The sequence below is a fragment of the Dipodomys merriami genome, unplaced genomic scaffold (genome assembly GCF_024711535.1).
Source record: "Dipodomys merriami isolate MVZ:Mamm:240054 unplaced genomic scaffold, mDipMer1.0.p SCAF_3340, whole genome shotgun sequence".
NCBI classification, from domain to species: domain Eukaryota; kingdom Metazoa; phylum Chordata; class Mammalia; order Rodentia; family Heteromyidae; genus Dipodomys; species Dipodomys merriami.
In genome coordinates this window covers 1-15389 of record NW_027204872.1, presented here as the reverse complement: position 1 = coordinate 15389, position 15389 = coordinate 1, and the positions used below count along the sequence as shown (strand labels likewise).

The window sequence follows — 15389 nt, the reverse complement described above, 5'->3', positions numbered from 1 at the left end:
CCATTTCCATGCTTCCCAGCTTTGCAGAACTAGCTTAATTATAATCCAACACCAAGTCTAACCTCACCACAGATGCTATTTTTTGTGTCATTCTCTGACTATAGACACCCTTCTCCTGGCTGATGCATTGCAACAACCTAGATGGCTCTCATACTACGCCACAAGGATAGGAAGCCAGGAAACACTAGCTTAGAAGCTGTAAAATCAGAGGAGCAAAAAGATATCGTAGTGCATTCTGCTGTGATCTTATTCTGATTTAAACAGCCTTGTCATCTATTACCAGGAGTAGCTTTGACATCACATTCTGAGTAGTGACTGGGTGTAAGCTGGTGTGTCCGAGCTGACTATAGTATTGTCCTGAGCCTGTGCAGACTGAAGAGACAAGCCAGTGCCAGTAGCACACACATTGGAATAACAAAGCAACCTATAGTTAGGCATTGCCACTCTTTGTTATAGAGTAATGAATGAATGACTCTCTAATTTCTTGACAAGAAATTCCTGCAGACCCATATGCAGCTGCCTCATCAGAGCAAGTAAAGAGCATGGTGCTGCCTGGAGGAAACACTGTGAGAAGCTGCCAGAAAGCATCTGTTTACTGGACTCATGGGGCTCCTCTGTCCTCTAGAATTAATGACAAATGAGGAGCAAACACCTCCCCCTCTAGGCAGACATACACAGGAAGAGCATTGCCACAGCACAACAGGGGACTCCCAAGACATACACTTGATCTGTGCTGTCAGAACTGAGAGTTTTATTTTTGGGGGGGAGGGTCCGGTTGTGGGGCCTGAACTCTGGGCCTGTGCCCTGTCCCTCAGCTCTTCAGCTCAAGGATAGTGCTCTACCACTTGAGCCAAAGCGCCACTTCCGGCTTTCCATTTTGCTTATATGGTGCTGAAGAATCGAACCCCCGGGACTCAGGCATGCAAGGCAAGAGCTCTACCACTGAGCCAACTTCCCAGCCCCAGAGCTGAGTTTTTAATGACACTTCATCCCACAGTGCTCCCTAAACCTTCAACCCAACCCTGCTCCTTTCATGTCCCTGACAATGTTTAGAGGCATCCAACATCCAGACTGAAGATGTTCCTTCATGTTTGGAGTAAGTCTGATCAGACTTTATATGGATCCACTGCTCAGTCAGGACTCTCGATCCCTCCCATCCCCATTTTGATAATGTGTGTCTCTTGACCTATTCCTGTCTTCTCTTTTCAAGATTCAGTCAGGGCCGGGTACAGGTGGCTCACACCTGTAATCCTAGCTACTTAGAAGTCTGAGATCTGAGGATCGTGGTTCAAAGCCAGCCCAGGGAGGAAAGTCCGTGAGACTCCTATCTCCAATAAACCACCAGAAAACCAGAAGTGGCTCTGTGGCTCAAGTCGTAGAGTGCTAGCCTTGAGTTGAAAAGCTCAGGGACATCACCCAAGCCAAGCCCAGAGATCAAGGCCTATGACTCAAAAATAAATAAATAAATAAATAAAAGAAAGCAAAAACATACAAAGCTCAGAATGGCAAGCAGCTGAAAACAGGATGGAATAAACCAACATTATCTATGACAGTTTTCAGATTATGCAGAGAAATGCCTGCATTGTTGAAGCCCAAGCCCATCTGATAGCTGAGTTTTAGCTGGCTGGCATGCCCATGATGCCAGGTAATGGTATTCACCAATTTTGTGATATTATTGGATGAGACCAATAGGCTTCAAGTTGGGAAGCTGAAAATTTTCTATTGATCTAGAAGGAGAAATATATCAAGACAAGAAATGGGATTAACACAATGCCAAAAGCAAAAGGCCATCCAATCCAAGGAAGACAGAATAACTCTGTCTCTGAAAAGATGATTCTCTCAAAGGAATCCTGAGCTGAGTATGGTGATCTATGTTTGCAATCTCTGAATTTAGGAGGCTGAGTCAGAAGTTAGGTTGAGACTAGCCTAAGTTCCATGCCAAGAGAAGAACACAAAACCAAAGCTCATCTTACAAAATAAAAGAAGGACTGGGAATGTGGCTTAGTAATAGAGTGCTGGCCTAGCACATACATGAAGTCCTGGGTTTGGTTCCTCAGTACCACATAAAGAGAAAGGCTGGAAGTGGTACTGAGGCTTGAGTGGCAGAGTGCTAGTCTTGAGCAAAAGAAACTCAAAATGAATGGTGTTAGGAAAAATGTAAAATTAATGAAATAACATCTCTCTCCCTCCCCTATATCCCTTCCTGCTTTCCTCCCTCCCTCCTTTTCTCAGTACTAGGGTTTATACAAAGGATTTCATGCTTAGGCAGGTGTTTAACTCTTAATCCACACTACGGCCTTTTTGTACTTTAGTTTTTAAGTTAGGGCATCCTGTTTTCTTCCCATCCCAGGACCAGCCTCCCATCTAGCTGAGATTATTGGAATCAGCCCAGCTTGATGATTGTGATCAGATCTCACTTTTTGCCTGGGTTGATCTTGGATTGCAATCCTCTCAATCTATGCCTCCCAAGTAGATGGTACTACAGGAGTGATCTATTATGCTTAGCCTTTAAAATGATCACTTAGAGCTGGGCACAAGTGGCTCCTGCCTGTAATCCTAGCCACTCAGGAAGCTGAGATCTGAGGATCGAGATTCAAATCCAACCAGTGCAGGAAAGACCATGAGACTCTTATCTCCAATAAACCACCAGAAAACCTAAGTGGTCCTGTGGCTCAAGTGGTAGAGTGCTAGCCTTTAGCTGAAGAGCTAAGGGACAGCAGTACCCCGGCCAAGAGTTCAAGTCCCAAGACAGACAAAAAAAATCACTTAGGAAGATAAAAGAAAAACTCCTGAATTCTCACATTTATTTAAATAGCGGCTGCCAGTCATATTTCATAAAGCACTTATGGGGCCCATGAAGTCTTTTATTTTTAAAATACAATAAAATAGTACTAGAGCAGTTGGGATATTGTTCTGCCAGTAACACAACTGTAAGAGCCTCGGAGGGAGCAAGCAAGCCGGCTACAGGCCAGCTCCACCGCCGCTTCTTCTGAGCAGCAAGCAGCCATGACTGGGGCACAGGCTCCTCAGGCCAGACCCTGCAGGCAGGGCAGCCCCTCCAAATCCCTCCAGTGGCTGACCTCAGGCCTCAAAGGCTCCAGCGCCGAGCTTCCTGGGCTCATCCCTAGGCTGGAGGTGCAGTGTGAAACAGCAAAGGAGCCAGCGAGACTCCTCCAGTGTCAGGGCAACCAGGCAGGAGTGGAGCCAAATGGCCAAACTTGCAGCAGCGACTGCAGCAGTTGTTGCTGCCTCGTGCAGCATGGGCCAGGGCTCCTGCAGCTGCTCAGGCACAGCCAGAGGTGGAGAAAAACTCCAGGACTGACACAGCCCCCTTCCACCCAATCTGCCTAAGATCTGGGAGCTGGAGTGGGAGCAGAAGGAGAGGGGTTCATATGGGTGTTGGAGGCATAGGCCTGCAAAACCCCATTTGAGCACCTGTGTGCCCTGAGGGTGGATACAGACATGCATCCCTTCCTTCCAATTTATTTATTTTTGTTGGTTGTGGGGCTTGAACTCTGGGCCTGGACGCTGTCCCTCAGCTCTTCAGCTGAAAGCAAGTGCCCTACCACCTGAGCCACAGGACCACTACCAATTCTTCTCGGGGAGGAAGGGACACCCTTTCCTCCATGCTGGGCAAAGGTTCTGCCCCGGTGCAAGACTCAGGTAATGGTTTGCTCAAAGTACCATTCGTGCTTCATCTACTTAACCACGTAGAACAATGCCTGGAGACCCCCCCCCCATGTGTAAATCACCTGTGCTTTACCTACTTTTACAACCTTGTTTAGTGGAACTGCTCCACATTTGTTGACAAGGATTAGCTTTTTCTGTTTAAACTCTCATTGTCTGTGCTCCCATAAAACTGTTTAACTCTCTGCCCCTGACTGAAGATTTACTTCTCCTGCTTGTGTGCTGTATATAAGCATGTGATGTTCCAATAAATTTTGTCTATACCCACATGGTGTAGTCCCTTCTTGCCTATACCACACATCGTGTTCCCAGATCCCGTTGTGGAAACAGCAACAGATGGGGTTATGCCGGTTGATGCCTCTGACATCTCCCCCCTTTTTTGTTTTTTAAGTACAACCGTAAGCAAGAGATCCTTTGCAGAAGGGATTTGCAGAAACTATTTTGGAATGTAGACAGCAATATCTTGACAAGACATAATGCAATCAATCCTGTAGAAACACTATGGGTAAAACTGTGCCACCAGGTTCGAGGGTCCAATTGGTTTAGCACAGATGCAATTCCCTCAGCCAGACCTTCATATCCCACCCCAGGGAGTTGTGCCAAGAAAGTCTCAATGACTTCCTGCTGTAACTAGTGGATGTCCCAAGTCAAATTTCCTTGCAAGACTGGCAGGTGGTAGTGAAGTCCCTGCCAAGTAATGTTAGAAGTGTTGAATCAAGTAGGAGTGATGCACAGTTTATTGAGCTCTAATCACACTTGAAGGTTAGCTGTTTCTGCAGATCAATTATCTGGTCTCCCATCCACTGCACCGTGTGTTGCAGGGTGTTCAGACGGGAATCAATGTCCTGTTTAATATTGTGCTGATGAGTCCATAGCTGGTGACAGTCCAGCCACTTCTCTACAAAGTCCTTGGTTTGGATGGAGGAATGCAGGGCCACTCCGGCAGTCGCAGCAGTCATGGTGATAGCAGTCATTTCAAGGATCACAGCTACACTCAGACCCAGGAATCTCCTAGTTCTCTTCAGCAGTTGCTGGAAGACTCCTGTCAACAAACCAACAGTGGGGCTCTCCTGCCAAGGTCGGGTGAGGTTAACAGGCACCCAGACCCCTAAGCGAGATCTTAATATCAGGAGAGACTGAGAAGGCATATTAAAAGAAATAGTATGATTTAAGCATGTAAAGAGTCCAGGCTGCGTGGGTTCTCATTGATTGACACTGTCCCTGTGGGCTAGGACATAGGAAAGTTTAATACAACCCTGTACAGTAAAAGAATGGTTCCTGTAAAATGTATAATTTGCCTCATGGGCCCTAGTAAAGTGACCAATCCAATTCTGAGTTGTATAAAATTGGGTGGCAAGTTTTATAAATGCCACTGCTCAGGCCCTAAGTGTCCCCTGAAGTTTATATGTGGCCTACGAGGCACAAGGCCTCCATCATGTCAGGTGAGCAAGCCAATGGGTTCTACATGATTTATAACTCCATTGTATAGACGTCACCATCAGAAGAATTATTAGTATACCAATCACCAACATGCTTTTCAGAATAATTGGCAATGAAACATCCATGAGGACCTCAATCTATAAATGAGATGTTATCATTATGCTGTATAATCTTTCCTCTAGGGTTTTGACACTGAGACCACTGAATAGAAACATAAACAAAATTCAATAATTAATGTCCTGGCATACTAGGTTAGGTGGTCGCCCAGTCTTATTTGTATAAGAATGATCCTTACCAATAAAATTTAAGGAAATTGTGCTGAATAGCCCCATATGATTGTTGATTTTATCATCAGGCAAGATGTATGCCCATACCTGTCTTCTGGTTGGTAAGCAAGGTGATGTCCCTAAACACAGTGGTAAAGACTCAAATCCTAAGGAAATAATATAAGGTATGCCTTCCTCACCTGGATGAGTAGGGTCTGCATGATCCCATGGTGGAGGAAAATACATGCTGTCATTTGTATACGCCACCGGACCTTGGTCTAGCTAATCCACTAATTTTAACAATGGTCGGTGAGTGACATAGGCCCAATATGCATGTTCACTACTCACTGCAGAAGTATTCACAAGCAGTGCAATCATGGCCAAAACAGATATTCAGGTATTCTAGGGGTTTTTGTACTGACCAGGGTGGCTTCGGTCTTGTGTCAACACCTTATTCTGACCCCATGTTGCTGGGGTCAAGCTGGTTTTCTTAAGATAAGGATGATGGCTTCCTCCAGACTTCAACCTTAGGTCTGCAAATCTGCGTACTAGATGTTCTTCCTCAGGGTTGTGTTGTGTTGTTTTTGCTTCTCTGGAGGTCGGATGAGTCAAAAAGGGACCCAGATGTTGCCAGTAGATCCATCTGGAATGATAGAAACGCTATTTTCACTTATGGGGCATTAGTCTTATTCTTCATTGATTAAATTTTTTAAACCATATGGGAATAGATAGTGAGGTGGTGCTAGAGGGATAAAATGCTTTTCAGCTTTAGTGAAAGGATCACTTTGAGTGAAATTTTAAAAATTTAGAGTAAATAAGGTTAAGGCAAAAGTTCCCTTGGGGATTCCCCTTTTTTGTTTTTTTAATAATTGAAGCTTAAATGTTTTATGGGTGTGTAAACAGTTGGCATTAGTCTACACAGGTTCATTAAAGAAGTTTTACCTAGGGACTAACTTTAGTAAACTCCCCTAATATTTTTCTGATTGTACACTGGCTTTTAGAATATGGTGTGGGGTAGTTTGTCAAGGTGACAACTTTTTACTAATTACATTTTATTCCAAACTAGAGTTTAGGCATAATTTTTTAACTTTTCATAACTGTATGGACCCTTTGGGGGGCGGCTATAGCAGCATAGCCTGTTTAGTACTTTGGTTTGTAAAAGATTTAAATAGTCTAGGATGTTTAAAGGTAAGCTCCATAAGAAGTTCCACTTGTAGGTGTTCAGTGGCAGTTTTGTAATTGACAAACAAGTTATAAAAGCAGACCTAACAGTTAGTGATTACAAATTGCATCAAGGCAAATAGGGTGGTTGAGTCCACACAACTGCCTGTAGACATCCTGGTATCTAGGCTGGAGATGGGGGCATTGCACCCAGCTTCAAGGCCTGGAGGTGGGACAAGTCTTACCTTGAAATCCTAGGAAAACATTACCTCCCCAAATGGGCGAAAGCATTGTTTAGCTCCTCAAATAGCCTAGGTGGGACAGGCAGGCCATCCTTTGGAATACAGATGTTTAGTGTAGCTCCTGGTGCTTAACTCTCTACTTAAGCCCTTATCTTTGAAAATTTAACATTTGGTCTAAATCCTGATATAAATGATCTTTTTAGTAATTATCAGACCACAATTTTGTTTTATTTTGGTGTTTATACCAATGTTTCTCTGCTTACCTGGGACTTATTTGTCTCAGTTAAATTTGAATTTTCTCCTTCCTTGTTCTGATTAATACCCTATCTCTTTACTTTTGATCTGGTCCTAACAATTTCATATTTTATTCTTAAACAAATTTATTTGTTTAGTGTCAGCCCAGAATTTACTGCCAATTAGGGTTTTAAGCACATACAGAGCAGTTTGGATTTAAGCTATTCCCCACAATTCACAACCTCAGCCTTTTACAGCCAACTATTACAAATGGTTGACAAGTTCTTGCCCAGTTATGCATGCTTATAAAGTAGCTTGCCATGACCTCCAGCTCTGATCAATTTTAGAAGAGCCAAACATTATTGCCAAAGTCCCAGGAGTGCCTCTTTCTATGTTAGGGTAAACGCAACCTTGACATTTCCCTTGGTCACTGGACTTGAACTTAGTGCCTGAGTGCTGTTTTTCAGCTCTCCAGTGCAAGGATTGCACTTTGCCACTTCGGACTCCAAAGCAACTCTGCCCGCTTTTTTGGCACTCTGCTGGCTAGTTAGAGATGATAATCTTTCTCTGCCTGGACTGGCTTTGAACTGCAGTTTGTAGATCGCTCACCTTTGGTCCTCAGCTCCACCCTCATCTGGGCCCCCTCCCATTTCTGGAGTTCCCTCCATACAACTGGTCTCTCCCTCTCTCCACCCAGACCCACCTGAACTCCCATCTACCTCACTTCCTTTTCTCTCAGATACTTCTGCTACCAGGATGATGATGGAGGTCATGTGCTCCCTCTTGGGGGAAATATGGCTCCTCTAATAAACCTTGTAATAATCTTTCTCCTTTGCCTGCCTGCCTCTGCATGGTCCCATAGGATGGATGTGTCTGATCCTCTTTCACTGGTGGCTCCATACTGGGATAGGTTCCCCAGTGCATTTGCTCCCCCTGCACTTCAGAAGGGAGTTCAAACAGCTGCCCTGGGACCTATTCTGAGATCCTTCACTCCAGTCACCAGAGGACCATCAAGGTAACTTTCTCCTGACTGAGTGCTCTACCAGCCCATCCAGCCCCACTAATTAATTCCCACTCCAGGGTAAGTGACAAGTTTGTCTGAGGTCAGGGTTTCTGATTCCAATATCAGTGGTAAGGCCACCTGAGCCTTTCTGGGCTAACTGAGCCCCACCCTCACCATCTGACCAAAAACTTGGCCAAGTGCTGGAATTAGCCACTAGAGGCCTACCATGGCCCAAGGACCCACCTTGGACCAACATAAGGACAGTCTCCACTGGTGGGGCCACCACCTATTTAGGAGCCAACCTGCACTGCAGAGGACACTCTACTCTAGGCACATGGCTTCAGGTCACTTACCATGGGAAGGACACTAAATTTCTTTACATTAAGGCCACCTGGCCTTGGAGGGCTGTTGAGTCCCCATCATTAAATTTGGCCCCACATTTAAAACTCCACTTCTGAGAGTGCTTGAGCAAGTAGCTCTCTCTCTCTCTCTCTCTCTCCCTCCCCTTAAACTTTGCCTCTTGCCAAAATTACCTGCTTGTAACCTCTTTCACAAGTATTTCATATGCTAAACGCTTTGGTTAAGCCCTGGAAGAATGTAACCAGTAATTGCTTGTTTCTACTCATTAGATAGAAAATGGGTGAGTTTAAGTCTAAACTCCCTGAAATAAAGGCCAACAAGTTTGGATATTACCAAAAGTGTATTAATCTTCTCTCTAGCATTGAGCAAGTGGTGGATGTGCCAAATTGGCATCTTGGTACTTCAGCTTAGTACTACCCCTTCCTCCTCCCCTGTCCTGTGGTGCCATTATGCTAGGCCAAGTGTATGTTCCTATTGCCTCCTGTTCACTAGGTTTCTTGTTGGCAAAGTTTTGTATTTTAAAATGACCACATGGTTCCATCATAATTAGAAAATTAGTTCCACTAAAATTTCAAAACTTTAAAAGTCTATTTTAAAATCTAAGCACGCTCTATAATCTGTGCACAAACATGTCTGTCTGTGTCTTATTTGACTATATGTAAGTGATTATGGTTTCAAGGTTACTCTGCCTACTAAAAATCTTTGTCAATGGAAGCTGTGAATTAATCTAAATTGCTTTAAAACTTTGTGACCTGACTAAGCCAAAGAAAAAACAGGCAGTTTTAAAAGACCTTGGAAAAGGACTTAAAAAAGACAATGTCCTTTACAAAGTAAATGAAATTGGTAACTAAGTTTGCTGTGAATTATGTCATTCCTATGTCCATTTATGCTAAGAGTTAACTATTGTTCACTGACCATGGCTAGTAAACTAAAGCTAAGGGTTTCATTCTCTGTTTTCTCCCCTGTGTGCCGATCAACTTCAATTAAGATCAAGGGACCAGAGTGACTATGCCCAGTCACAGCTGCCTAAACCAGTGGCACCAGCCTGCAAAAGCCAGTGTAAACCAGGTCTCTAACCAGTATATGTAGAAATATTGCAGGTTACCAACAGGAGGTGCAACAGTCCATACATGTTGGGAGATGCCACAGTCTCTCTCAGACTCTGGCCTTGCTTCATCTCACATGACCAAAAGCCTGTTAATTAAGGGTAAAACACAAGACACATTAGATATTTGGTTCTGTAAATGTTCATCGCCAGAAGTTAGACCATACGGGGTGTATGAGCAAAGGATAGAAATTGATTTCTATACTATTTTACAATTGGAGGTAAATTCCTAAAGGTAACAAAGACTGCAGAAAAAAAATATGGCCACTCTTTCTATTCACTGCCCACAGGACAGCCTACAGGCAAAGAATATACAGCCCAGTGTTTCAATGATGCATTTAAATGCAAATTAAAATAACTTTACAAAAAGGATTTAAAATGACATCCCCCTTGCAAAAATTTGAGAAGTTGTGGGGAGTGGCTGGCCTCCCAGACAAGTTTAAAAGATAAAATTTTCCTAAAGGTTTATTTCAAAGTAAAAAGAAATAGGATTATTCTAGTTTGCCCCTAAAATTTTTTGTAACAGTTGCCGGAAGGCCCACAGTAAAAGATAGGACAAGTTTGTCAAATGTAATTTAATAAGTAAAACCATGCTTATAAAACTACTTCCAGCCGGGCGCTGGTGGCTCACGCCTGTAATCCTAGCTACTCAGGAGGCTGAGATCTGAGGATCACGGTTCAAAGCCAGCCCGGGCAGGAAAGACCGTGAGACTCCTATCTCCAATAAACCACCAGAAAACCGGAAGTGGCTCTGTAGCTCAAGTGGTAGAGCGCTCGCCTTGAGCTGAAGAGCTGAGGGACAGCGCCCAGGCCCAGAGTTCAAGCCCCATGACCGACAAAAAAAAAAAAAAAAAAAAAAAAACTACTTCCAATGACCATCTTTGTTGCTTTTAATTGGAGTAAAAGTGACTGTTTGTAAAAAAAAAAAAAAAAAAAAAAAAAAAACTCATTGATCTGCAGTTTGAAGCCAGTCCAGGCACAGGCAGACTAAAGTCCCTGTGAGATTGTCATCTCTAATCTGCCAACAGAGTGCTCAAAGCTGAGTTGTTTTGGAGTTCAAAGTGGCCAAGTGCTAGTCCTGAGCTGGAGAGCTGAGGGACAGCACTCAAACCCTGAGTTCAAGTCCAGCGACTGACCAAGGAAAGTGCCAAAGATGTATTTATCCCAACATAAGAAAGGCACTCCAGGGACCCTGACAATGTTAAAACATCCAGAGGCAATTACAAACAAATGTTTGGATGACAAAAGTGGTATCAGGTCCTGAGTTACTTGAGCTTGGTCCTCCAAAAAATTGATCAAGCCAGAAGGTCATAGAAAGATAAGTTTGTAAACATGCCTATCACCCATGTTGGTCTAACTGGGCAAAACTTTCCAGAGATCTGTGATAGTGGGTAATAAAAGCTAAGATTGTAGAATGTAAATCCCAAAACCCCTGTATCTCCTCAAAGTCCTAATTGGCAGTAACTTTTGAGCTGGTTAAATTCATCTGTTGAAAAGCTTGTAGAGCTGAGATTATGTTCCTATTGAGATCTGTCTAAAGGCCTACATAGGTAGGCATTCCTCTGCCAGACAGAAAATGCTTTTATAAACCAGGGTGTTAAACAGGCTATGCTGCTGTAGCCCAAGAAAAGGCCTGTACATTTGTTATAGGTTAAATGTTGTCTATAAGCCACTTTAAGCAGGCTACCCAGAGGCAGTGGGTCATAGAGTGCCAATCAGTCTCAGGTTAAAAGCATCTACTGGGCTTTCTTTTAAAAATCTCTGACAAGTAATTGTTAGTCAATTGTGAACAAGTTATAGGTAACCTCCATTTCATTGATCTCCTTGTTGCTTTAACTGGAAATAAAAAGAGCTTTTGTAAGAAAGTTCAAAGCCATCCTGGGCACACAAAAAAAAATCCTTCTAAAACTCCATCTCCCTACTAATCAGCACAGAACCAGGACTATCCAGCCAAAGGCTGAAAGTGGCATTGTGACTCTAAGTAGTAGAGCATTAGCCTGGAACAGAAGGACTCAGGGACAGTGCCCAGGCCTTGAGTCCAAACTGTAAATGCCAACCGGGACAAGCTATCCCAGGAATGGATGTTGAGACAATGGCCAGGACAAAGTCAGTCCTGACCATGGAAAACCATGGAAAAGAGTAAGAGATGCTACCCTAAATGGAGTCACTTTATGCTTTATGCATTGTTTCTGGCAAAACTGGGGCTTCAGCTTCCACCCCCACTACAAAGGCAGAGGAGGGGTCCCGCAGAGCAGTGGGGACCTCACAGATGAAGTCCTTCAGGGGAGGGGGCCTCACAGAAGAGGCTGCAAAAAGGGGTGTACCTCACTGGGAGGCCGCAGAAGTGAGAGTGCATTGTGGGGAGGCCACAGAAGTGAGAGTGCCTTGTGGGGGAGGCCGCAAAAGAGGGGAGGGCCTCACAGGGGAGACTGCAGAGGAGGGGAAACTGCAAAGGCACAGAGGAGGAGTTTAAACTTAAACTCATCCATACTTTTACCTTCAGTTACAAGGGAGAGGGAAAGAGGGAGAGGGAGAGGGAGAGAGGAAGAGAGGGAGAGAGGGAGAGAGAGAGAGCCAGAGCTATCTGCCCAAGCACTCACAGAAGTGGAGTTTTAAATTTGGGGCAAAATTTGATTGAAGGGCTCAGCAGCCCTCCAAGGCCCAGGTGACCTTAATGTAAAGAAATTTAGTGTCCTACCCATGGTAAGGGACCTGATTCCACGGGTCTATATTAGAGTGTTCTCCACAGTACAGGTTGGCTCCTAAAGGGGGTGGTGGCCTTGCCAGTGGAGAATGTCTTCATGTTTGTCCATTTGCATTCCTTGGGCCATGGAGGAGGGTTCCTTGGGCCAAGGTAGGCCCCTGGCACTTGGCTAAGGTTTGGCTCTGATGAGGGGAAGGGGGGCTCGGTAAGTCACAGAGGCCCAGGTGGCCTTACCACTGAGATATCAGAATCAGAAACCCAGACCTCAGATAAACTGGTCACTTACCCTGGAGTGGGATTTAATTAGCAGTGTTGGATAGGCTGGTAGAGCGCTCAGTCAGGAGAAAGTTACCTTTGTGATCCTCTGGTGACTGGCATATAGGATCTCAGGATGGGTCCCAGGGAAGCTGGTTGAACCTCCTTCCGAAGTGGAGGGAGGATCAAACCCACTGGGGAGCCCATCCCCACAGGGGCGACCAATGTAAGAGGATTAGAAAAAATCCATGCAAGGGGACCATGCAGAAGCAGGAAGGCAAAGGAGAAAGATTATTACAAGGTTTTTTAGAGGACCCATATTTCCCCCAAGAGGGAGCACATGACCTCCATCACTATCCTGGTAGCATGAGGATCTGAGGGAAAAGGAAGTGAGGTAGATGGGAGTCCAGGTGGGTCTGGGCAGAGAGAGGGAGGGGTCAGTTGTATGGAGGGAACTCCAGAAATGGGAGGGGGCCCAGGTGTAGGTGCTCATACTTCGAGCTCATGAATCTACCTGATTCTGGGGCCTGGATGAGTTGCCTTGATCTCTTCTAAGTCATTTACCATATGAGGCTTTTCTGAACTCATACATCACTGCAAATTGCTAGCATTCCTCCCTAGCACATCACTCAATATATTTTTTCCATCATATATTTAAACATATTTATGTGTATACATTCTCTACCCTCCCCCAACCCCACACACAAAGGCATAGACCTTCAAAACAAAGCTTTTCTTTTTTTCCTTGCTACAGTGTCTAGAACCTAATAAACTCAATAGATACAAAAGAGTGAGCTGGGTACTAGTGTCACACATATTCAGGAAACTGAGATCTAGAATCACTTTTTCCATTTATTTCCCATTTTGATTAAAATTTAAGCATTAAAGGAACTTTTAAAGAGAATCAAGACTTCCTTTTTTCTGGAGGTTTCCTTCACTCCCTTTCACCTAGTCCAGCTCAACCTATGTCCCCCTGGGGGCTTTGGCATCCCAGAAAATCCACAGTCCCCCAGACCCCAGTTAAATTCAGAGAGAATCCAGCATTGCCTTTAGTCATGTGGTGGGCAGAGCAGAAAGCATCCACCACGTGTGCTACCCAACACCTCTAATCCACACCAGTGCCACTTCCATACTCCTAGCCACATGAGCAGCATTGTGTCACCGTCGCTTGCACTGGCATAGGCTTCCGTGGTCATCAGGACAGATGTCCTGAGAGTTATTTCATCTGCACAAGGTGCCATTTCCTGGGTCCAGGTATATTGCTGATCTGGGAAATCACTGGCATTGGAGCAAGCCAGGGCTGCTGCAACCGCACTGTAGGATGCATCTCTCTGCAGCAAAACCTGAGGCCCTTCCTTCCTAGACACAATGGAGATCCTAGAAAATTCCCTGCTTGTCCCTAGATGAGTCCATGAATATATCTACAGCCCTCATCTGTCAGAAATGAACAAAGAGTACAGAATTGTTCAAGTCATTTTCCTTCTTCACAGAAGGGTGCACTATCATCCTGGCCCCCCAGAGCGAGGCAGCACACCAAATGGGGGGATCCACTTGGTTTTCATCCCAACCTAGGAATGATATTATCCCTTCTCATGTTGCTAAGGAGTCAGGATCACATCTTTGTAAACAATCGGTTACCAGGGTAATAGGGTCATAGAAGGAAGACAAGTCATTCTAACCATCAGTGGACCATCCCTAGTCAGGAGGCAGTGTACTTTGGGAGGCTATTGCTCAAAAACAAACATCCTTTTTACCTGTTAATGAAACTGCAAATCCACTGCACCTCACCTTTGTCATTACAACAACAACAACAAAAAGAAAAAGAAAAGGGTGTTTTGGATTTTCTTGTCAGGACTGGCTTGAAACCACAATCCTCAGATTTCAACCTCCTGAGTAGTGCCAAGATTTTTTATGAGACAATTCTCTCAAATTAACCACCAAGAAAGAAGCAAAAAGGAATAAAGAAAAGTCCAGGACTTGAGCTGAGGCTCAACTGGAAGATAATGGACAGCACCCATGCCCTGATTTCAAACCTATGACCAGCACATCATGATCATCATGATCATCATCATCATCATCATCATCATCATCATCATCATCATCATCATCATCATCATCATCATGTGAATAAAAAGACTGTAAGAGCCTATTAAGAATATTAAAATTGAGGGCTGGGAAGGTGGCTCAGTGGTAGAGCTCTTGCCTTGCATGCATGAGGCCCTGGGTTTGATTCCTCAGCACCTTATATCAAAAAAGAAAAAAGCCGGAAGTGGCACTGTGGCTCAAGTGGTAGAGCACTAGCCTTGAGCTGAAGAGCTGAGGATAGCACCCAGGCCCAGAGTTCAAGCCCCATGACCAAACAAAAAAATATTAAAATTGAGTGAGCCAGGCACTTTTTGGTGGCTGACATGTAATGCCAGTTAGGAGCATGAAATCTCAGGATGGTGGTTAAAAGCCCACCTGGGCAGGAAATTCCATGAGGCTCTGATCTCCAACTAACCAGCAAAAATGCCAGAAGTAGAGCTGTGGTTCAAGTGGTAAAGCAACAGCCTTGAATGAAAAAGCAAAATAACAGTGACCAGGCCCAGATACATAGGGTAGGACTACTACTAAGTAATCAATTAAATACAAATACACAAATAAAAATCAGAGTGGAAGATGAGCACAAAAGCCAAGAGAATTGGTGGTTTACACCTGGAGCTCAAGCTACACAAAAGACAGAACTTGAAGATCTGGGTTCCAAGGCAACTGAGGCAGAAAAGTCCCTTAGGAATTTGTGAGTATGTATCAGGTGTGGGTCTTGAACCCAGGGGTTGAAATAGAATTTTTTTTTCTTAAAGGTAGCATTCTACCACTTCCTTTCTTTGGGGGATGAAATGGAGATAAGTTTTATGGACTTACCTGCCTGGGCTTTCAACCCCAATCCTCAGAT

At 44.3% G+C, this 15389-nt stretch overlaps 1 protein-coding gene across 1 annotated transcript; it reads right to left on the bottom strand.

Moving 5' to 3' along the window:
• Positions 1–2775: 2775 nt before the first annotated feature.
• LOC138803123 (endogenous retrovirus group K member 18 Env polyprotein-like) lies at positions 2776–15380 on the bottom strand. Its single transcript, XM_069986942.1, has 4 exons — positions 15359–15380; positions 9503–9587; positions 5816–6036; positions 2776–4729 (listed from the first exon to the last, which is right to left on the bottom strand). The coding sequence occupies exons 2-4, from the start codon at positions 9568–9570 to the stop codon at positions 4434–4436; spliced, it is 585 nt and encodes a 194-aa protein (XP_069843043.1). The 5' UTR covers positions 9571–9587; positions 15359–15380; the 3' UTR covers positions 2776–4433.
• Positions 15381–15389: the final 9 nt, after the last annotated feature.

What these genes read in the sequence shown, in the direction of transcription:
- LOC138803123 (XM_069986942.1), bottom strand. Translation starts at nt 9,570, where the DNA reads ATGAAGCAAGGCCAGAGTCTGAGAGAGACTGTGGCATCTCCCAACATG. An exon ending in TATGGACTGTTGCACCTCCT is followed by an intron (nt 6,037 to 9,502) that starts GTTGGTAACCTG and finishes CTATCATTCCAG; the next exon opens with ATGGATCTACTGGCAACATC. An exon ending in ACAAGACCGAAGCCACCCTG is followed by an intron (nt 4,730 to 5,815) that starts GTCAGTACAAAA and finishes GTTTGTTGACAG; the next exon opens with GAGTCTTCCAGCAACTGCTG.